The following is a 22,431-nucleotide window of genomic DNA, read 5'->3' on the forward strand; positions in this document are numbered from 1 at the left end:
TCGAACTCACTTTTGATCACTCTTTATGGAAAATATTATGAAAAACTCATTCGCCAATTTTACAAAAAAAAAAAAAAAAGGATCTATCTTAACCGATTCTTTTTTTTTTATCAATTTTATAAATATCAATAATAATTATCACTTCACTAAATATTTTACATATATCTTTATAGTATACATGAACGATTCTTTCGATTACTATTATATTAAAAAATCTTATTTTTTTTAATATTGTATTTTTGTCTATTATAAAACACTTCCTTCTTTGAGGCAATTCCTCAAACGTCGCGGAAGGAAACACGCGAGACAAGTACCACCGCGGAACTGTGGTATCGCGATCTCGAGAAAGGCGCGCGCGCGGCAGAATGCCCGCCTGCCTCCTCGACCACCCACCCCCTTACGGCTCCAACACTGTCGAGTTCGTCGGAGCCGAACAACGCGAGATATATCGAAGGACAGAGCCGTTCTCCGACGCGATCCACCGCGTACAGGTAGGCCGTACGTGACAATCCAGAGAACTGATCGGATTGGCCTTTAAACCATGGGCGAGATTTCCTTTTCGCATCTCTCTCCCTTCCTCTCTCTACACAATTTATCTTTTTTCTCTCTTTTTTCTTTCCATCATTTATTTATTTATGTATATATTATGTTTGTCAGCTTGTCTATTTTACATATTTATCTATTTATCATCTGATTTTTTATTTCTTTCTTTTTCATAATACATCTAAAATATTTGTGAATTGTGTTTATTTTTTATCCGCTTTCTTTCTTTTTCTTTTTTTGAATATATGCTTCTTTTTTTGATTTGATTTGATTTTCCTCTTTAACTTTACGTATTCTTTTATATAATTTATTTAAATATGCAAAATAATTAGAAAATACTTAATAAAATACTTAATTTTAAAAATATATATTCAAAAATTTTTGTTGTTAATTTAAAAAAATTTACTTTCATTGTTTTTGACATGATTGTATTTTTGATTATATAAAACTATTTCTTTTTTAATAATTATTGTCAATATCAACATTAATATTTCTATTATCATTATTATCAAAATATTGTCATTGTTATCATCAGTATTACTATTATACACTGTCATAACTTATTATACCTAGGATCAATATTGACAATATTATTAGCATTATAATACTAGTATCATTTCTATTAGCATCATCATCATCATCGTCATCATTATTATCACTACCAAAATATCAGTTCCATCTAAGTTTCCATTATATCTATTTTTATTATTATTTCTTATATAATTATTATTTCTATTGTTTTCTTTTATATATACTTTTTTTTACGTGCTACATTATTATTAATTAATATTTTTCGATATATTATTTAAAGTGTTTTCTATTATTTAATATAGTAGCAGTATTATAATCTATTTATGTAATTTTTTAAATATATATTTTTTTTAATAAATAATATTCAATAATAGAAATAAATAATAAATATGATTAGAAAAATGAAAAAATTTTCCTTTTAAATTTAAATTTAAATATAATAAACATTTTATACACGTATCTATGTGATAAATTGATATAAAAAAAAATATAATATTCTATCTAAATTTATATAATTGTTCATATTTTTGTGTCATTCCGATTTTTTCCAAATTCTATTTCAAAAAATTCTATTCATTGTTACATATTGATAAAGAATTACTTTAGAAATTGTCTCGTCATGGTTCACGTAAACTTACGTCACAATTGCATCAACCGACGTGAACTCATTGCATCATTTCACTTTCTTTGTTAAATGTAACAAATGTTATTTTATATAAAAAATATTAATATGAAAGTTATATTAAATTATCATTAATTTTTTATCGAAGATAAAAACATATTTTTGTATAGATAGGAAAGTAGAATAAATTACAGGAAAAAGTTAAATTCAATCCACCCGATTAAATTATATATCAATAGCTTACTGTACAAATATTATACTATTTTTAATTTTTTTGAGAAAAAAAAAGGTTTAAAAATTTAATGATATAAGTAAATTTAGATTATATAATGAAAAAAGATATTATTTTTAATAAATTTATAAAGATATAACTTTTAACTAGATTTTTTATGATTTTTTTAGAACATATAGAAGTATTTATTGCATATAAAAATTCAAATTTTAAAAAATAGATATATAATATTTGTATATAGTAAATTATCGATAAATTAAAATAAAAATGTACAAAATCTTATTAAAATCTTTTGTAATTTTAAATTGAGAAAAAGAAAATTTGACTTTTACATGCATTTATAAACATGAATTAATGACAAATTTATGATAAAATTATGTCACTGGATAGATATTTTCATTGATAATAGAGCAGAATATTGATCCATTTTAGATTTAAAAAGAGTATAATAGAATTAAGATTGATTGAAATAAAATATACATATCCATATATATTGAATATTGTATATATAATATGAAAAAAATTTGTTAAATTAACTTTCTCTATAATATTTGTTAAAGTAATTATTTAATAGTATAGCATACTTTTTTTAAATATGAATACTCAGACAATTCTGAAAATATATTTTAAAATTTTGATTAGAAAAATAGAATATATGTATTTATATAGAATATATTTAAATTAAATATAAAAGAAAACAAGAACGAAATAAATAAAAGGAAATATAGAAGAAAATAATTCATAAAATAGAAAAAGATTTTAGAAATAATTTTTTTGAAATATACCAAATGATATTAATTTATATAAGATAATCTTAAATTTTAATTTTTTAATTTTTTATAAAATATTTTATAAATTTTAATTCTTTATAAATCCAATGTTATTTTTAACTGAATATTTTATTAAATTTTACATGCATTCCATTTATTTATGATGTATTTTTTTATGAAAAAATACTTTTTCACAAATGATACTTTATGTAAGTCTTGTTTATAAAGTAGTTTCTTCAAACATTCATTTTCGAAACTCACATAGTGAATCGTTAAGTTGACATAGCTTCTCGTAGCGTGATGACGGTCGTTGTCCCCCATGGTGGATTATATGCGTCGGCAGCTTCATTTCTTTCGACGAACATTAAATTAAATCAAAATCAATTCTACTAGTTCGTTGAAAATTCAAGAAAACTATATTATCAACTAGTAAAAATTTTCCTTGAATAAGAACAATAATAAACGATAAGTTATTGTATACATAAACAATACGTAATCTTGCCTTATTTTTTTTTGTTTTTCGTTAATAAAATTTTTGTACTTATTTTCTTATATTTATTTTTTTTTTCTTAATACTATATTTCCATTTTTTTTATCACTCTTAAATAATTTTGGATAATATTTTTTTTTCTATTATTTATTTTATATATTTCTCATAATTTTATCATTGTTTTAGTGTTGTGCAGTTGAACTTTATTGAACTTTATCACGATTGAGAACAAACCATGATGAGGAGGATGATAGGTTTAATGTCTGTATCCGTACCAGTCAGTACATATGCTTCAATTAATTTTTTCATGCATTTAACTTTAATGTTAGCTAATTGTCTGCTTATAATAATTAGCGAATTGTTAAATCATTTATCAAATAATATAGGATTAAATATCAAGTATGTTTCTAGTATTACTATTATTTTCTCTTTCAATTTAATTTGATATCTTTTTCATCGATGTGCGCGTCTTTATTTTCTCATTTTCAATTATATAGTTTTTAAAATTTTTTTAATTCTTTCTTTAATTCTTTTTTTAATTCTATTCTCTTTTTTCTTTCCATCGTCACCACTCGCATTTTTATTTCTATCACCATTATCACTATTACCACCATCTCTTTCTTTTCCATCGCTACCTCCATTTCCACCTCCACTTCCATCAGTACTACCATCACCATTACCATCACTATTGCCACTACCACTGAATAGTCACCTCCACTAACACTATTTCTATCTTCACTTCTTTCTATTTTATATTTTATTCCTTCTTTTCTTCCTCTTGTTTTCTCTTTTTCATCATGATTCTTTTCCGTCTTTTTTTTCTTACCTTTATTTTTCTTTTAAGTTATTACAAATTCGATAAAAAAGTTTCAATTTCTTTTTAAAACATCAAAATATTCTTTTTTCATATAAAAATTTTCTATTTTTTGTTTTTCGTTTAATTGTATATTTAAATTATATTTAAAAATTAGCTTTATATTTAAAATTTGGCAAAGATAGAGTGATTTTGTTTTTTTCTTTGGCAAAATATGCACAAAGAAATACAAGATCACATGTCAAATATATGTTTTCTCGTTGAAAGTAAAAAAATAATAATTTAGATGAAAACAAACAAATATTAAAATGAATACAATAAGTTAATAAGAAATCTTGCATAAATAGAACACTGTAAAAGAGAGGGGAAAAATATAATAACATACGAAACGACACGCGGCACCAATTTGTCAGCTTCAGACCAAAGAGTAAAGTATCGATGATAGAGTAACCAATCACAGTGAATACTGACTCGGAATCGGACTGGTTGTATAGGGCAGTGAAGCACGCACACGCTTTGCCATCCTTTTCTGTTATAGTTGAGCCCCTCTGTAAGTACGACTGGCACTTAACGCGAATGGACGGTTAAAAGACCCTCCTGTACGAGTCAAGCGGCCACTCGAAACAACTACGATCAGCCTAGGTTCCTCTTACGCTCACCCGTTCATTGCTAACCCCCTCCGTTGATGCCTACTCTGTCACTTCTCTTCCCCTTTCCTCCCTTTCGCTGTCTTTCAGTTGTGCTTCTGCACGCGCGTGCTCATGTTCTGTCACCGCGAATCATATCGAGTCATAACGAAATGGTTTACTCCATTTACTCATAGAAATTATCATGCGATCCGGAAATAAAATTCATTAAGTTTTTCATTTCGATTTTATTCTTTAATATCATTCTGCCTCGATACATCGTTCTATTTCTAAACATAATCAAACATGAACTTTCGAAATAGAATGGATAGAACGAAACTTTTGTATGACTAGATAATGATACTCGATCGTATATGATTATCTTATCATTTTATAATGGAAATCGTAAAATAATAAGTCAAAGATTTGGGACGATTATTATTCTTCTTTCTTTATTCATCACTTATCAAGTTTCTTATGTTGGTTATTAATTTTTGAAATTCTAATGAATAAATAATTAATATATCAAATAGCTATTTTTTGTTAAGCAGTTCTTATTAATCATATTTAAACTCATTAGCAAGAAATTCTATGAAAAATTAAGGTTAGGGAAAGAGGAGAAAAACTGAATGTTGTTTTCTGACAAACAGATCACGATAGGACTATGAGCTATAAATAACTCGGCGACTTCTCTGAAAACGGAAAGTAGCTCGCCTTCGAGTTCCGTAGCAAATTCTCAGAATAGCTTTCTGGATCGGTGTTTGTCCGGTTGTTCGATCGCTTGGTTAGCTACTTGTATTCTTTATGTATTCGCATTTAAGATGCAATTTTCAATTTTAATTATACATACTTTATTTTTAAATCAAATATCAAAATGTTAGTGATAATTTTTTATTAGTTTAATAAATTAATAAATCAAAATTTTTGAATAATTTGCGAATAATTTTCAAATATATAAATAAATAAATCATTTATTTTTAAATAAGATATATTTTTTTTTATTTTAGCAATTGGATTAGTTTTTGTTTCATTTTTTTTATAATTAATTTTTCTTCAGCAATCCATGCTTTTCGAAATTATATGATTCCATATCATTCGATTACATTAACTATCGAAGATGATATTAATGTTAGAGTAATTTAATAACATATATAAATATACATTATAAATTTATTTTTTAATGTTTGCTAAACCGCTATCCGTTTTTATTAAATAAATAATAATATCAGATAAATAATACAAATATTAACATATTTACAGATGTTTTTCCATATTTATAATCATTCATCAGCGAATTTAAAAAGAAATTTTTTTCTTTTTTTTTTAACTATTTTCTGTATTTTCCTTTTTTAATCTATTTTCACTATTTATTATGATTTTATTAATATTATCATAATATAATTTTAATTATCTTAGAAAATTTGATTAGAAAATCTTTATATTAACTTATATTTGTTATTGATAAAACATTATGAGAATTAATGAATAATATTTGTTGAATAGTTAACAATTTATATAAATAATATAAATAATTATATAAATTCAGGATATAACAAGAATAATTATATATAAGAAAATATAAGAAGCTGAAATTCAATTTAAACATTTATAATTCATTAAAAAGCATGCATCTTTTTGATATCTTTTTTTGATATCTTTTTTGATATCTTTCATTAATAATGTTTATGTATTCCTCTCGATCATGTTCAGATGCAATTGATATAAATTAAAGCAAACAATTAGAGAAAGCAAGAGAATATCATTCCTTTCTCAATACATGACATTTGATAAGACAGCTAACAGATGTATATATATGTTTATTTTGTTTCAATTATTATGTTTATATAATCAATTATGTTTCTTAAACGATTATTTATTCGTTGACAACTTTATTGAAATGAAACATCATTTTAACAATTCAAGAACAAAATCGATTTATTAATGTATAATACCCTCGTGAATTTTGATGATTTTTAAATATATATGATGAGATAAGATTTCAAACAATTTTTTCTTATATATATAATTATTAATCAGTTTTAGTTTTCGAAATATTTGCAAAAAATAATGTTACTATTATATTAAATTTTGCCTATATATATATATATATTTATGATAACATGTGCATCGTTATTTATTATATCCAAAATATGAATCACTTGATCTATCATTATCATTTCGATCATTGTAATTTCAACCAAGAATTATTTTATTTTTTATTTTCGCATTTTATAGATCGCAAGAATACCTAATTCATAAATATTAAGTGATTTCCACGGATATCTTACTTCAATATAGTACTAACAAACATTTTTATAAATATTTTGAAAATTTTTGAAAATCGATTATATATATCTATAAGAAAAAATTGTTCAAAATTTTGTTCTTTAAAATATATTTAAATCATTAAAATCCATAAGAATATTAAATATATACATCTATAGAATCATCAAAAATAGTATAAATTTTATACAAAAGATAATCATTGAAAATTTTCTTTTTTAAATTTATTTTTTAACTCTAATTTAGAATAAAAGCAATAAATATTGAAAAAAAAATACAAAAAATTTTAAATCAATTTAATTTGACTATTTTAATTCAATGTAAGTAAAATTTATTCAACTCGACTCGATTCGATTCGATTTAACTCGATTCGATTCGACTCGGACTATATTCTTTCTTGTCCTGTTGCGTTCGGTTCCCTTCCTCCATTCCCTAGTCACGCGATACTCGAGACACTTAGACATACGACACTCGACACTCGACACTGAATACCGAGGACGAATCTAGACCTTAAAGACAATGACAACGTTACAATATAAAATTTTCTCCAAAACCGAAACTTTAGTGTCGATCGAGATAACAATAATTACAACAATGTATTTTCGTAATCGGTATCTCGAAAGACATACCTTGATATGGTCTTCGTTGAATGACAGCAACACCACAACGAACGGAATTCTTCTGATCTGGGTATCGCGATGTTCTGCGTCTAATATACACCTCTCGGCGGGTGTTCGGTGCGCGCGTCCTTCTCTTTCAGAGGGAGGACCCCTTTCTTCACCACCCCTTCAAGTTACTCAGAGAATCGCTGCGTTATCGCTGCCCCCCGGTCTCTTAGCTTCAAGTTACTCCCTCGGCACCATCAGTTACCCACCTAATTGCGAACAGGCAGAAATAGAGCCTGCAATCTTCTTCTTTGCAAATAACAAGTACCTTATGTCTTATTCATCGAGAAACTTTTTTTTTTTTCCATGCTTCCCTTCTTTTTTTCCTCTCTTTCTTTTGCATTTTTTTTATCGTTATTTCATTCCATTACTTCCTTCTTATTATCTTTCATCATCTATCTAACATTTTTTTCGATTTTTTCACTATTTTCATTTAGTTTATTTTCTTTTTTTCCTTTTTTTGTCTTTAAATTATTTTTATTATTTCGATTTATGTTTTTAAGATTGAACATGCGTGATGCAATGTTTCGAATTATATTTCGAAAATCGACGGTAGCAAAAAATATTGTAGGCAACAGTGAAAGAATAAAGACAGTTGATCAACGATAATTTTAGGACGACACGTGGAATGACGAAGAAATTGCCTTAAGTACACGTGTCGTTGAATTTCGCTAAAACCGTGGGTGCCAAGGATGCAGAGAATATCTAACCACTGTAATAGACAAACATATGCTTTATATAAATAACTAAATATAATAGCAAACAAAAAAAAAACTATTATGAAAAAATCTTTTTTAATCTGATCTACTTATAGAATTAATCATTTAATCATTTTATCGATTTTAAATTAATTAAATGATTAAATGATTTCTGTTTCTTATTGTTATATTTTCTTATTGTTATTAAATATAATCTTATTATTATTAAACAACAACAAGATTTTTTTTCATATTTTAAATATACCTTTAAATATTCTTTTTACTATTTCATTATATTTTATTTTTATTTTTTTTAGTCTTGCAAAAAAAAAGTTATAAAAGAAAAATAAACATTAAAAAAAAGATATTATCAATTCTATATTCTAATTTTATATATAGAAAAGTATTTTTATATTGAAAAGACAACATAGAAAAAATGAAAGATACAATGTTTTCATATAATTATTTTATAATTATTTTATAATATTAATTGTAACATATTGAATGCTTATTCATAGTTAATGTCTTATATCATTTATAATGTTTTATAAATTTTATAAATTTTACAATTTTATTGATTTCTTTATAGTTTTAAAATTTGAATATTTGAACATCGAAAAAATTAATCGATGATCATTTCGAATTTGTGATAATTATTCGTTAAGAAAGATCTTAATTATTTAAAAAATATTTACTTTTGAAAAAAATATTAAAGTATCTTTTTGAAAAATGTACATTTGTAAACCAATTTTAATTTTTTATTGTTGGTCTTTTTGATAATCAAATATAAATTGTTTAATTGATAGAAAAAAATGAGAGAAATTTTGAAAATTCACAAAATGAAATAACTTTTTTGTCTTATTATTTTTTATTTTAATTTGTGTTATTTAGATTTGTTATTAAGATTCAAAATCAGAGATTTTGTTAATATTATGACATATAATATACAAGTAATTAATGATATAATAATCATTATTATATAGTTAAGCAGTATTAGTAAGCTAATTCTGTAAAAAAAAATAAATGAATTATATTTTGTAAATATATTATTATATTATTATTTTATAAATATATTATTTTTAAAAATTCTAAATCATCAAAATTAAAAATTAAAACGAATTTTAACATATACCTTATATAATTTTTCTTTTCACATAACAAAATTATTTTAAAATTTATAAATAAGTATTTTTTTATTCTCTCTTTTTATTTCATATGTAAATTTCGATATGATATAATTTATCTTACGAAAAATGAAATGATTTCTCCATTGATCTTTAAAAAATTTCTAAAAAAGGATGTTAGGATTATAAATTATGACTTCAAATGAAATATTAATATTTTAATAAATAAAGTGAATGAAAATTCATATGTGATATATATTAGATATTATTATAGTAATATAATGGTATAATAATATAACTTTTACTTTTTTAAAATATATATTTTTTTATTTCTTTTTAAAATGTAATTGTGTTCTTCTGTTTTTTCAACAATTTAAAGATTTTATCTTTGCAAATCATCAAATTAATCCACTTAAAATCTAATTATCTAAATATCAAAAAAAAAAAGAATCAAATTATACATAAATAGATATGGAAATTTTACATAAAATTTTATAAAAAAATTTAATCTAAGTAAATTTAATTTTAGACTATCAAATTTATCGATAAATCTATAAAAATAAAATCTGAAAGTTATTTTATTTTCAAATTTAAATGAATTTTGTGTATATATTTAGTATAACATATTATATAAAACTTAGTATTTTATTTAGCACATTATTATAATATTTAATATTATCGAAAATATGAAAATATGAAAAATAAAAATAAAATCAAGAATAAAAAATAAAGTCAAATAAATTCGTTATTAATTAAATTTGAATTCATTAGACAAGTTGCTAATGAAGTGAAATGGAAAAACAAAACGGTATTGATGTCATTACTAGTGCAGTTCATATTAACAGTTATACGTTCGGTTATATCAAGAATGGGGGCTTTTTTGTGATGTATCCACACCGTTGGAGATTATTCCGGTTGGTTAACGGTAATGAAAATAAGAATTAAGAATATAGGAAAAACATCGCATATAAGGCGACATTATGGCGCCAAACATTGTAAGGGACAGCAACACTGACCTTCTTTCATTGACGGAAAAATAACTAGGTCTAAATTGAACCAATTGATTATTAAGGATCTGAATCGATGTTGGTCTCGAATAAATGTTATAATATCATCCCTTTCGAACTCTTTTCTATTTTTATCTATCTTTTCATTATCTTTTTCCTTTCTTTTCTTTGTCTTTCATTCTCTTTTCAATTGAATCTAATGTATTTCTATTATTAACAAATTAGATGAATAAATATCAGTTAAATTAAAAAAAATTTGATTAATTGACGTATAAATTTATAAAAATATATATTTTATTTATTAAACATTGAATAATTATAAACTATGATATTATATATATGGTTATATATATAATTTTTTTTATAGAAAAATAAATACATTCTTTCTATAGAATTTTATTTTCTTTGAAATATCAAATGAATTATTGTTAATTATTGAGTAATTGAATATTAAAAACATTGATGTCCAAATTATAATATACTACAATATAATATAATAGCGATAATATATTATATATGATGATTTTTTTAAATTAAAGATAATTAAATAACTCTCTATAAACTCTTCATACATGTGTATTTTTGAATTTTATTAATTGAATTAAAAAAATTGAATAATAATGATATAAGAAAAATATAACGAGTTTTTGTACTTTTCTTTTCTCAGATATATGATAATGATAAAGAAAGTAAAATATGATTTATTTTTTATAATATATTTTTATTTATATTTATATATTTATATATATTATATATATTTATAATTATTTTTTATAATATATCATTAAATTTTTTATTTATTTGATAGAATAACAATAATTTAATATATTTTATAACTATTTTTTAAAATTATTATTTAATTTAAATTGTTTGATAACAAGCATATTATTATACTTATTTATTTTTTTTAATGTAATTATTTTTGTAAAAATAAATTTAATACATGATTTTTATATTTTAATGATATATTTTATATTCTAAAAACTAAATATTAGAATATAAAAAAAATAAACAATTAATATTTATAATTTCTATTTATTAATAGAAATTTTAAAGAAAAAAAGAACAAAATATGTAAAATACAATATATATGATTTATTTTATATCAGAAGATATAAAAGATAAAAAAATTCATTACAAATCAATTAAATTATTTCATTAATCAAATAATTTGATAATTTGTTTAAATATAAAGAATAATATAAACAAATACATAATTTTTATTAATACAATTTTTTTGAATATTTTTTTAAAAATCTTTCAATATATATTATAGTTAAATATCTCATTCAAATAAAGATTTTAAGAAACCTGTTCTATCTGTTATTAATTCTATTTCTTTTCTGCTTCTAATTTCAGCATCTGTGTCTCTCTGTTTTATTACAGGTGGTATGAAAGAACTATTTCTATTTTGTTGCACTTGATGTAATTTTCTACTTCTATCAACATTGTGTGAGAAAAAGTTTACTTCTCGCTTTGCCTGTGCAATTTCAGTTTGTAATCTTTGTTTATGTACTGCTTGTTCATATGCTAAACGTTCACTCAAATGAATCCATTTAAATCTAATAAAAATGATATGTATATATTAATACAAATGCATTTTTTATGCAATGTAAACTGTAATTACAATTTAAAAATAAATTATTATTTATTTATACCTTGGAAGATATTTTATATTCCACATAACATCATAAAATTTGCTTCTTTTTCTAGTTGAGATTTGTGTATTATTCAATGTAGATGCAATATATTTTGCTATTTTCTTACTTTCAAATTCAACCCATCCTTCAGTAAAAAACTTTGTATGAATTTTTTTTCGTTTTTTTGTTTTACCATCTTGTTCCAATCCTGCATAAAAAAGATACTTATACATATTAAATATTAATCAATGAAAAATATCGCGATTATTATTAAATGAATGAATGTATGTATTCTTTTAAAAAAAATGTTTTAAAAAAATATGAAATAGAGGTTATGTTTATGTGGAATAAAACTTTTTATATATATTTCACATATCACATATAAAAATTAACCATTTTCTGCTAATTGAAGATAGATTCTTCCAACTTCTCCATATATCGAAAATAATTCACGAATTTTCGAAATATTCATATATTTAGGTATGTTAGATAAATATACAATTCCTCGTTTTCGTTTTTTTATTTTCGATCCATCAAGTTTTATAATTTTTGTACATTTAGTATTTTCCATTTTCGATATTTTATATATAACTATATATTCATTTCCATCTTCGTTCTTATTTGTAATAAAGTTATTTAGTTTTAATCGAACAAACTCTTCTTATATACTCCCTCTTACGGAAAAACTTTAACTGTATGACACGAAATGTTAAAATGTATATACAATATTGATTATTATTATTATATTTTATTTTACTTTTTTCTTTTATTTTTAAATTTTATTTTTCCATTTTATCATATTTATAAATATTATATTATAATATTCAATCCACTTTATACAATATATAAAATAATATATAAAAATTTATTTTGTATTATTTATTTAATTCATGTGTAGAAATAAATCTAGAAATAAATATTATTTCGAATTTGTTATTTATTTTCACATATATACTAATTATATTAAAATCAATATAAAAAATTTATTAAGATTTATCAAAAAAGTAAAAAAAATTTATAGAAATATATAATATAATTTATAACTTCATAACTTCAAATTTATTTATAATATCATTTAAAAATATAATATTAAAAGGTATAAATAAATATAATTAAATATATCATATTTCATTGAAAATTTAAATAAAAATGTTATTCAAAGACATTTAATAACATAGAAACTATTTTAAGATATTACAAATATTTAATTGAGATTCGTAAAAATTAAATATTATCAGTTATAATTCAAGAAGGTGTTTTTAACGCGCTATAGCGCTACTGCTTTACTCTTCTCGTTGTTGCGCAACGAGAAGTGCGCAGCGTCTCAGTGTGTGCAGAAAGGTAGAAGTGCGTTCGTAACATCATGTATCGTTGAAAAAAGTCTCATTTTTTCGCTAGTTACGTTATTTTTGCGAAAGTTACATAAAAAAAGTCTCATACAAAGAGCTTTATTGTGAAATAACTTAATAACAACGAAACAACGACGGATGACCGAAAACTTTTGGGAAACGTTACTTGGCTAACTCAAACAAAATGGCGACTATCCTTTTCTTGGCGGTACTGTTTACTTGACCATGAACATTATGTTTCTTTCAAAGTGTGACATTAAAGATGTTGTGTATTTAATTTCTTTATTATTAATTAATATCAATTTAATTTGATATTCTTTAAAAAAACGTGTAATATTTATCATCTTTAAAATTTTTATAATTGTGTATCATAAAGCGTAGAATAGATAATAACGTGACAAACGTGAACGACACGATACTGTGTATCGCAATTTTTAATTATTTGTTATTTTACTTTTTCTTAATTTTTCGTGATTTCTTTGATATATATCTTAAAAAATTTGTTGTATTCAACTTATTTTGATGTTACCCGACTTATACTGCACATCCAAATTTAATTTCCATCTAACCAGGAACGCGGCTGATAATCGGAATTCTTGTTTATTCCTTCTGATATTCTCGATGCTTGTTCGAATGTTACTTCTCCCTTTGAAGGGCATATATAATCTTTCTTTCTTCTGGACACGATTCATTTGTGAGACAATTGCGACGCAATTGCTGTTTTTGACAAGATAACTTCATTGAAAGCAAATAGTGCAACATTTCTATTATTTAAAAAAAATGTCTAGCTCGTTTATTATTGAACCACAAGAGAGTGGATTAGAAAAGAAAGATGATACATTGATTATCATTGTTAATGATGATGGTACAATATCTGTTGATCAAGAAACTTTGCAGAGTTTAATCAGTAAGTTTATATTATAAACTCATTTGGGATTATTGGTTTTAAATATTAATTATTTTATTTTATAATTTATTATATTATCTTTTAGTGAATCAATCCAATGCAAATGTTAGTGTTGTTAGAATAGGACAAGCAGAAACAGATACAGAAAATGGAGATATCACATTAACTGTTGATCCTCCAATGTTTACATCTACTGCAATAAATTCTGGTACATCTACTGATACAAATAGTTTGGTTGACCCTTTCATGGAAATGGATCCAGAACAATTGGAACGATTAGAGACAGCTTTGCAAAGTGAAGAGGCAAAACAAATTTTAGGAGAAAATGTTACAGCAATGCTTGGTATTATTAGTTTTATTTTATTTTATTTTATTTTATTTTATTTTATTTTATTTTAATTCTTTGCACTTGAAAACTCTGCTATGAAACTCTTAGGTATAAAAATTATAAATTATGCAAATTGAATTATTTTCATTTCATCATGTATGTAATTGATTCAAATAATTAAATAATAATTAATTTGATAATTGATAATAATTTTTAAATAATTTAATTTTTAATTGAATAATTTTTTGATCATGTTTTTTAGATATGTTAACAGTGGAAGAACAACAAAACTCTATAAGATATAGTGTTAAATTAGATCATTGCTATACAAGTAGATTATCTCCTTCTGATCCAAAGCCAAGAGATCCATTACCTGTTATTGATTCACCTACTTCTGATGATGGTTTACAATATGGGCGTCAACATTCACCTGCTCCTGGAACATCCAAAATGTCATCGCCTATTGGCGATACTGAAAATACAGTCACAATAAAATCAAAAGCTATTGTAAAAACTGTAAGTTTAATATGACTAAATTTTTATAATTTAGCAATAAAAATTGAATGAATTCATCATTGTATTATTTATTCCAGGGTAAACCAGTTGGTAGACCACGAAAAAATTTTCCTGCAACATCTACTTCTCTTTCTAATAATTCAAAATCAATCAACGTAACAAGCACGCCTAAATCTGTTGGACATCCAATTTCAAGAAATTTAACAGGTGTAATGCAACAAGGAATTGGAAAAAGTAATCATACTATAGCATTAAATTTATTAATTTATATAAAATTAACATTATGATACTTTTTCAATTAGATCAAGGAAAATCTAATGATGAGGATGATGAAGAGTTAATGTCATCAACTGAATCATCAGATTCAGAACCACCATCTGATAATGATTCAGATTTTGGTCCAAGAGGTCCTAGAAGAGGTGGTGTAAGAGCTAGAGGTGGTAGAAAAGGACTTACTACTAGAGGAGGAAGTATGATAGCTACACGTAGAAGAGGTCCTAATAAACAAATGGATATGGAACAAGTTCGTCGGTTAGATATGGAAATGGCTGCAGCTGTGAATGCTATGAAGAGTCCTGAAAAAGATGAAAAGTCAGGTATAAGAAGTAATTATTTTTTTTTATTTATTTTTTCATTTTTATTAATATAAAATGTATTCATGATAAATTGAAAACAATTTTATTTTTTCTTTTCCTAGGAGGATTTGGTCTCATTAGGGGTAAAAGACAGCTTAAAAGTACTATTGCCCGGAAAAAAGAGGAATCGCAACATGTTGAATCATCTTCAATAATGAATGAAGATATTTCAGTTAATTTTGACAAACCATTGCAAACGACGAATCAAGTTAAAGCGAATTTGATTAATGCTAATATGATTAAAGGTGATATGATTCTTACAAAACCTGGACAAGGAAGAACTAATCAAAAAGTTACTTTTGTACAAAAGCAAGTGCTTATGAAGCCAAATGATCTTAAAAATATTGACATAAAGAAACAGATGATTCTTCCCAAAGGAAAATATTTGAATCAAACTGGAACGAAATTTTTTGCAACCAAAGATGGTAAATTAGTTCAAATACCTGTCACTGCTAAAAATATAACATCAAATGTATCAGTTACTCAAATGAAAGGAACAATACCGCAAATATCGTCAGCACAACAATCTACAATGATACAGAATCAAACATCAAATATGCAACATCAGCAATCAGCAAAAATAACATCGCCTGGTACTATTTCAAAAATAAAATCTTGTGATCTGAAGAAAGAGAAAAGAAAACTTGATGGTTCAGAAATTGTTATGAAAACAGAAATAGATTCTGGTAAAGCATCAGAGAATAAGATTTTTGATGGTTAATAATTTTTTTTTTATAATATTTTATTATACATAATTACTTTATGTATGATATTATAAATATATAAAAAATATCGATTTATTTTTAGGCACGAAAAAACATCCAAAAAAAGAAAATCGCAAATCGCCAGCATATATGGTAGATAATCTAGGTCCTGCATTGTTTTCCACTCCAGATATTATTCGTCGTGTCGGTTCGAATAATGATTCGAAAATTCAAGAAAATGCAGTGACATCATTGATTTCTACGACATCATCTACAGTTGTTGTTTCTTCTGGAAGTGGAAATTCTCTTACACATGTAACACATTTATCATCAACACCTTCACCATCAACATCGTCTATAGCATCAAATCGTGCCGGTTTGTATATATACATATTTATGCATACTTTAAAAAATTTGTATACATTGAAATTATCATTTAAAATTTATAATCAAAGGTACTGTTTCTACGTCTTCCGATCGAGTTATAAATTCTGAAACTTCAATTGCTATAGAAAAACGAGAAAATGGTGATTGTTTGGTACAAAATCACGAAGTGGAATCTAAATCAAGTATAAAATCTAATGTCTCGGAAGAGTTACAGCCAAACTTGGATTCGAGTAATTACTTCTAAAGATATTGGAAATTATTGAATTTCTTATACTTATTGAAATATATATTGAATTCATTTTTAGGTGGTATAGAAGGTGAAGAACATTTACTAGCTACATTAGAAATGGAAGCTAGTAAACATGAAGAAGAATTACTAGCTGAAGCATTATTATTACAAGAAGAACTTGGAGTCGACTTAGCTGAACATGTATTAAAATTTTTATTTTTATTAATATTAATATATTATTTATTTATTATTTTAAAGAGCATAGAATTAAAAATTTAAATCATGTTTATTTTCTTTCCATTTTTAACTTTTTTTTTTAATTTTCTAATTTTATAGACTACACTTGTTGAACAAGGAGGGAGTGTTGTGCCTGAATCGTTAACGTCAAATAGTATGCTTATTCCTTCTTTGATTACATCTGAAGCACAAGAAGGTGCTAAGTCATTAGATGCTTCTACGGCAATAATTGTAACATCAACTATATCGAGCACAACAGTAGCTGGAATAACAACTAGTGCAAATACAAACACATCTAAAGAAATAGGAAAAAAGTCAAAAGATGATAAAGAACCCATTCAAATTATTCGTGGTGGTCGAGTAATTACATTACCTCCTATTGAAGCACCAGCTACTAGGAGCAGACGATTACAAGTTAAAACAGAACCTATTCAAAAATCTCTTGAACCTGTTAAACGAACAGAAAAACTTGGGTATGTAAATACAAAATTAAATACAAAAAATTATTATAATTTTTAAATTATAATATTTCAATATTTATTAATAGTTACAATATGCAACAAAGGATTTCGCAATCCGTCAAACATGAAATTCGTACAAATGTAGATCAAGATGAAAAAAATCGAAATGTAATTCGAGATGAAGAAGATGACGTAGAAGAAGAAGCTGAAGAAGAAGAAGATGAAGAGGAAGAAGATTTAGAAGAAAAAGATCCAAAACAAATTGGGGAAGAAGATGAAGAAGAAGAGGAAGAAGAAGAAGAAGATAATTCGGATTCAGAAGATGATCCCGATAGACTTTGGTGTATATGCAAGCGACCGCATAATAATCGTTTTATGATTTGTTGCGATGTATGTGAAGATTGGTTTCACGGAAAGTGCGTACATGTTAGCAAAGCAATGGGTAAGAAAAAAAAAATAAATATATTTTTTCGTGTAAATAAAATTATATAAAAATATAAAATATATATAAAATTTATATATGTTATATATGTTTGTTATGTTATATTTCTTCTTTTTTTGATTTTTTTTTTTTTTGCTTAGGACAACAAATGGAGGAAAAAGGAATAGAATGGGTTTGTCCAAATTGTGCTAAAAAGAAGGAGGAAGAAATAAAAACAAAACTGAATACTCAAAATGCTTCAGGAAAGCAACGGATTCAATCTGATAGTGTATTTGATAATCCAAAAAGTTTTACTTCTGTTAATCAGACTTCATTTAGTGAAGAAATATCACCTTTGATACATTCTAATTGTGATTATGGTGGTGTTCAATATTCTAGTGGTATGCAATGTGTTGTTTGTAAAAAAGAAGCAAGAAATTCCAGCATTTATTGTTCTGATGCATGTATACTTGCACATGCTCAAGAAACATTGACCAAAGATAAACCAATACCAGGATCAACCACCAGCCCGAAAGGAACAAGATTATCACCTTTCGATTCTGCCTCAAAGCCAAAATCTGATACACGAGTTATTGTTTTTGAGAGAAAATCTGGAACAGTACTAACTGGTAAGTTAATTCTGTTTTTTAGATTTTAATTAGATCTTTATTTTAAAAAATATATATTTTTATTTGTTATTATTATTATTTTTTAAGGTTCAGATGCTCCAACAAGATCAAATTTACGTTTATGGTTAAAGGAACATCCTACATTTGAAGTAGTTGGAACAAATAATCTTGGTACTTTACAAATAGGAAAAACGATTACAACTATTCAAAATACGCAAATATCTGCTAAAACAGTAAATATAAAAATTTTTTTTTATTTTTTATCTCTTTTTTTTTTATTAAATGTTTAATAAAATGTATTTTAAGGGAAAGTCTACATTATTATCACCTGGAAAAGGACAGAATCTTCCAAAACTGACGTATACAAAAGTACAAGGATCTAAACAAATGATTTTAACTACAGGAGGTAAAAAAATTACAGTTATCTCCAGTGGACAACAACAGCCGCAAGTACAACAACAAATTCAACCAACAAGTACAAAATCAATACAAATTAAACAAACGTTATTACCAGCATCAAATAAAAGCTCTTTGTTATTGAAAACTACAACGACAAAATTGATTACTCAACCACAATCTAAACAAGCAAATGCTGTATCACCAAAACAAACACCAAATGTAAAGAAACAGGAATCAAAACAGGCAATTTTACAATCAAAACAACAAATCAAGCCTAGTCCGCCAAAAAAACCTGAAACCGAACCTATAAGATTAAATATACGAAAAACTTTGACAGAATTATTGTCTAGCCGCATAAAAGAAACTGAAGATTTAAAACTTACTGATGAAGAAATAGCAGATTTAGCTTACAACATTGAACTAGAGTTGTATAAATATTTCAAAGATACAGGAGCAAAATATAAAGCTAAATACAGAAGTCTCGTATTTAATATAAAAGATACAAAGAATTTGACATTGTTTAGAAAAATTGCTGATAGATCATTAACGCCAGATGCAGTTGTAAGATTAAGTCCTGATGAAATGGCAAGCCAAGAATTAGCCGAATGGCGGGAAAAAGAAACAAAGCATCAGTTAGAAATGATTAAAAAGAATGAATTAGATCTAATGGCTCAAGCTAAATCTATTGTTGTTAAAACACATAAAGGTGAACAAATAATTGAAAATGATGGTAGTATTGACCACGTTGATCCAAAAACTCCTGTGCAAGATATTGTAACTGCACTAAATAATGCTGACAGTATAACTTCAACTGTGGATGATACGGAAAAAGATCTAGAAAGATCAAATGATGAAGAAAAATTAAAAGTTAAAGAAGATATGAAAAAATTAAGGAGCTTTGATGATAAGAGAAAAAAGGATAAGGAAAAAGATAAAGGTAGAGAGAAAGAAAAGGAAAGAGATAAGGAAAAGGAAAAGGGAAGAGAAAAAGAGAGTAATCGTTCGAAGGCTATGAACGATAGACGTGGTAGAAGTATCAGTAGAAGTAGACATAAACATAGTAGAGATGACAGAGAACGCAAAATTAGAGAAAAGAGTAGAGAAAGAAAATCTCGAGATAAAGAAAGTAAACGTGAGCGAGAAAAAGATCGCGATAAAGAAAAAGAACGGGATAGAGATAGAGATCGTGAACGGTCCAGAACTAGAGATCGAGAAAAATCGAAACTTCGTTCAGAAAGAAATAATAGAGAAAAGACTAAACAAAAGGAAAAAGATAGGGAGAGAGAAAAAGAAAAAGAACGACATAAAAGCAATGAAAACAGTTCAAGAAATCGTAATAGTAATTTCATTCATTGTGATTTGAAAGATGTTGATAAAAAGGATGACGAAAGGAAGAGAGACATAGAAAAAAAAGAAGAATCAGGATTATCAGGATTAACAGGAACATCATCTGAAAAATCAATTGAAGATCGGCTTTGGCGGCATATTGAGGACGAAGCAACGACGAACACTATTGATGGAAATGATTCTGATCTATCGGACAGAGAACCATCTTCAACAGTTACGATTAAAACACCGGATATAAATGACGAAATTGATAGAGAAAGAGAACAAGAATCAACTATCATTGAAAATGAAACTCCAAAAGGAGGATGGCAAACAGTTTGGAGAGGTTTTGTTAATATGGTGGATGTAGCAAAGTTCTTTATTACCGCGCAAGAAGTCAGTGGTCATGCAAAAGATTTGATGGATGACTTGCCAGATACAGTTGATGTTGTTGGTAGAATAAGTCATGAAACTGTGTGGGATTATATTTCAAAAATGAAAAAGACTGGCTCGAAAGAAATTCTAGTAATTCGACTTACTGCAGCGAATGATGAAGAAAAAATTCCATACATAACTCTGTATAGTTATTTAAATAGTAGAAGTCGACTTGGAGTAGTTGGAAATGTTTCTAAGAATATAAAGGATTTTTATATAATGCCATTTTCAAGTCAGAGTACAATACCTCAGGTTCTATTACCTTTAAATGGTCCTGGCTTTGAAGAACATAGACCGCATCTTCTTTTAGGAATCATCGTTCGTAATAAAAGAAAACGTCTTGCCGGTATAACTTCGAGTGTTCCAATAAAATTATCGAAAAAAGATACCGATCGAAGCTATACGCCACCATTAGTAAGTGCTTCAAAAGATAAACCTAATAGTACCAATACAACAATAATTGCAGCTTCTGTTGCTTCTACGGTAACACCAACGATTCCAGCATCTTCATCTCCTTCAGCAACCGGAACAAGTATATATCACAAAACAATTGGAAGTGTCAATACGACAGAATCCGCAAAAGAAAAACAACATTCTGTTACACAAACAACTCTTGACAATTTAAATAGAGCACACATAGGAATGTCGAGAAGTACGTTACTCGATACTGCAACAATATGTAAAATAGTTCCCGAATTATCTTCAAAGATCGATCTTACTTCTTCACCTGGTAAAGTACCTCTTGAGGATGACGGTGATGAACCGTATAGTCCTGGTCAGATGGACGAAGAAGTTGATCTTGATATACGAACTTCTTCAACATCAGCATCAACAGCTACAGTACCTTCAATATCTGGTTCAATGGGTATTGATAGTACTCCACTTGATAATAACATAATTTCTTCTAGTAAAAATTCTACCGAGCTTCAACGAAAAATGGAAGAACTAAATAGACAAATCGAAGAGCAGAAACAACAAATACAGAATATTAGTTCATCATTTCTTGGTGAATCAACATCTACTTTGCCGGTGAGAATTTTAACAAGATTTATTTTTTATGAAATCAAATGTTATTGTTTTTCCTTTTATCCTATTGTAAATAAAATTGATTTCGATCTATTCGTGGTATCCTCTTCCTATCCTCGAGCTGTTCAGTTTGTTACTTTTTACGAAAATATTTTAATGAAATTATTTTTATGTTTGATACATATATATACATTTTTTTCTTTTTTTCATTTTCTTTTCTTTTTTTTACTTATTAGTATAATTATTTAATATTATTACTTATAATATTAATTACTTATTAATACAAATTTATATATATCTAAAAATATTATATATATATATAATAATACATATATATATAAATATATTATATATTGTGTATATAATTTTATATATATATATTTTTTATAGAATTGTA

The 22,431-nt window shown here is 25.4% G+C and overlaps 3 protein-coding genes across 8 annotated transcripts in view; 1 reads left to right on the top strand and 2 right to left on the bottom strand.

Annotated features, from left to right (window-relative positions):
- The window catches only part of LOC102675900 (ion transport peptide-like), an 18,730-nt gene extending 14,098 nt beyond the window's left edge, over nucleotides 1–4,632 (bottom strand). For 2 of the 4 annotated variants that reach the window (XR_421190.2, XM_006611915.2), the window contains exon 1: nucleotides 2,960–3,630. Coding sequence is in view for 1 of the 4 variants with exons in the window: in XM_006611915.2 (XP_006611978.1) it covers nucleotides 2,960–3,019 (60 nt within the window). In the remaining 3 variants the exon portion in view is untranslated. Of the gene's footprint in view, nucleotides 1–2,959; nucleotides 3,631–4,387 lie in introns of those variants that run through there. The other 2 variants (XM_006611917.2, XM_006611919.2) reach the window with 2 other exon arrangements.
- A 6,848-nt stretch (nucleotides 4,633–11,480) lies between these two features.
- LOC102676457 (activator of basal transcription 1-like) lies at nucleotides 11,481–12,765 on the bottom strand. The gene is made up of 3 exons (XM_006611920.1): nucleotides 12,439–12,765; nucleotides 12,064–12,253; nucleotides 11,481–11,967 (listed from the first exon to the last, which is right to left on the bottom strand). The coding sequence occupies exons 1-3, from the start codon at nucleotides 12,614–12,616 to the stop codon at nucleotides 11,691–11,693; spliced, it is 645 nt and encodes a 214-aa protein (XP_006611983.1). The 5' UTR covers nucleotides 12,617–12,765; the 3' UTR covers nucleotides 11,481–11,690.
- A 567-nt stretch (nucleotides 12,766–13,332) lies between these two features.
- LOC102676589 overlaps nucleotides 13,333–22,431 on the top strand; it is a 12,140-nt gene continuing 3,041 nt past the window's right edge. The window contains exons 1-14 of one of the 3 annotated variants that reach the window (XM_006611921.2): nucleotides 13,333–14,301; nucleotides 14,387–14,644; nucleotides 14,892–15,145; nucleotides 15,223–15,379; nucleotides 15,448–15,750; nucleotides 15,843–16,496; nucleotides 16,588–16,860; nucleotides 16,940–17,101; nucleotides 17,177–17,301; nucleotides 17,437–17,810; nucleotides 17,885–18,240; nucleotides 18,381–18,848; nucleotides 18,936–19,081; nucleotides 19,155–22,037. In XM_006611921.2, the coding sequence (XP_006611984.1) occupies nucleotides 14,175–14,301; nucleotides 14,387–14,644; nucleotides 14,892–15,145; nucleotides 15,223–15,379; nucleotides 15,448–15,750; nucleotides 15,843–16,496; nucleotides 16,588–16,860; nucleotides 16,940–17,101; nucleotides 17,177–17,301; nucleotides 17,437–17,810; nucleotides 17,885–18,240; nucleotides 18,381–18,848; nucleotides 18,936–19,081; nucleotides 19,155–22,037 (6,540 nt within the window). In that variant the 5' untranslated portion in view covers nucleotides 13,333–14,174. The remainder of the gene's footprint in view (nucleotides 14,302–14,386; nucleotides 14,645–14,891; nucleotides 15,146–15,222; nucleotides 15,380–15,447; nucleotides 15,751–15,842; nucleotides 16,497–16,587; nucleotides 16,861–16,939; nucleotides 17,102–17,176; nucleotides 17,302–17,436; nucleotides 17,811–17,884; nucleotides 18,241–18,380; nucleotides 18,849–18,935; nucleotides 19,082–19,154; nucleotides 22,038–22,431) is intronic. The other 2 variants (XM_006611923.2, XM_006611922.2) reach the window with 2 other exon arrangements.

Source organism: Apis dorsata, unplaced genomic scaffold (assembly GCF_000469605.1).
Source record: "Apis dorsata unplaced genomic scaffold, Apis dorsata 1.3 scaffold_94, whole genome shotgun sequence".
Taxonomy (NCBI): Eukaryota; Metazoa; Arthropoda; class Insecta; order Hymenoptera; family Apidae; genus Apis; species Apis dorsata.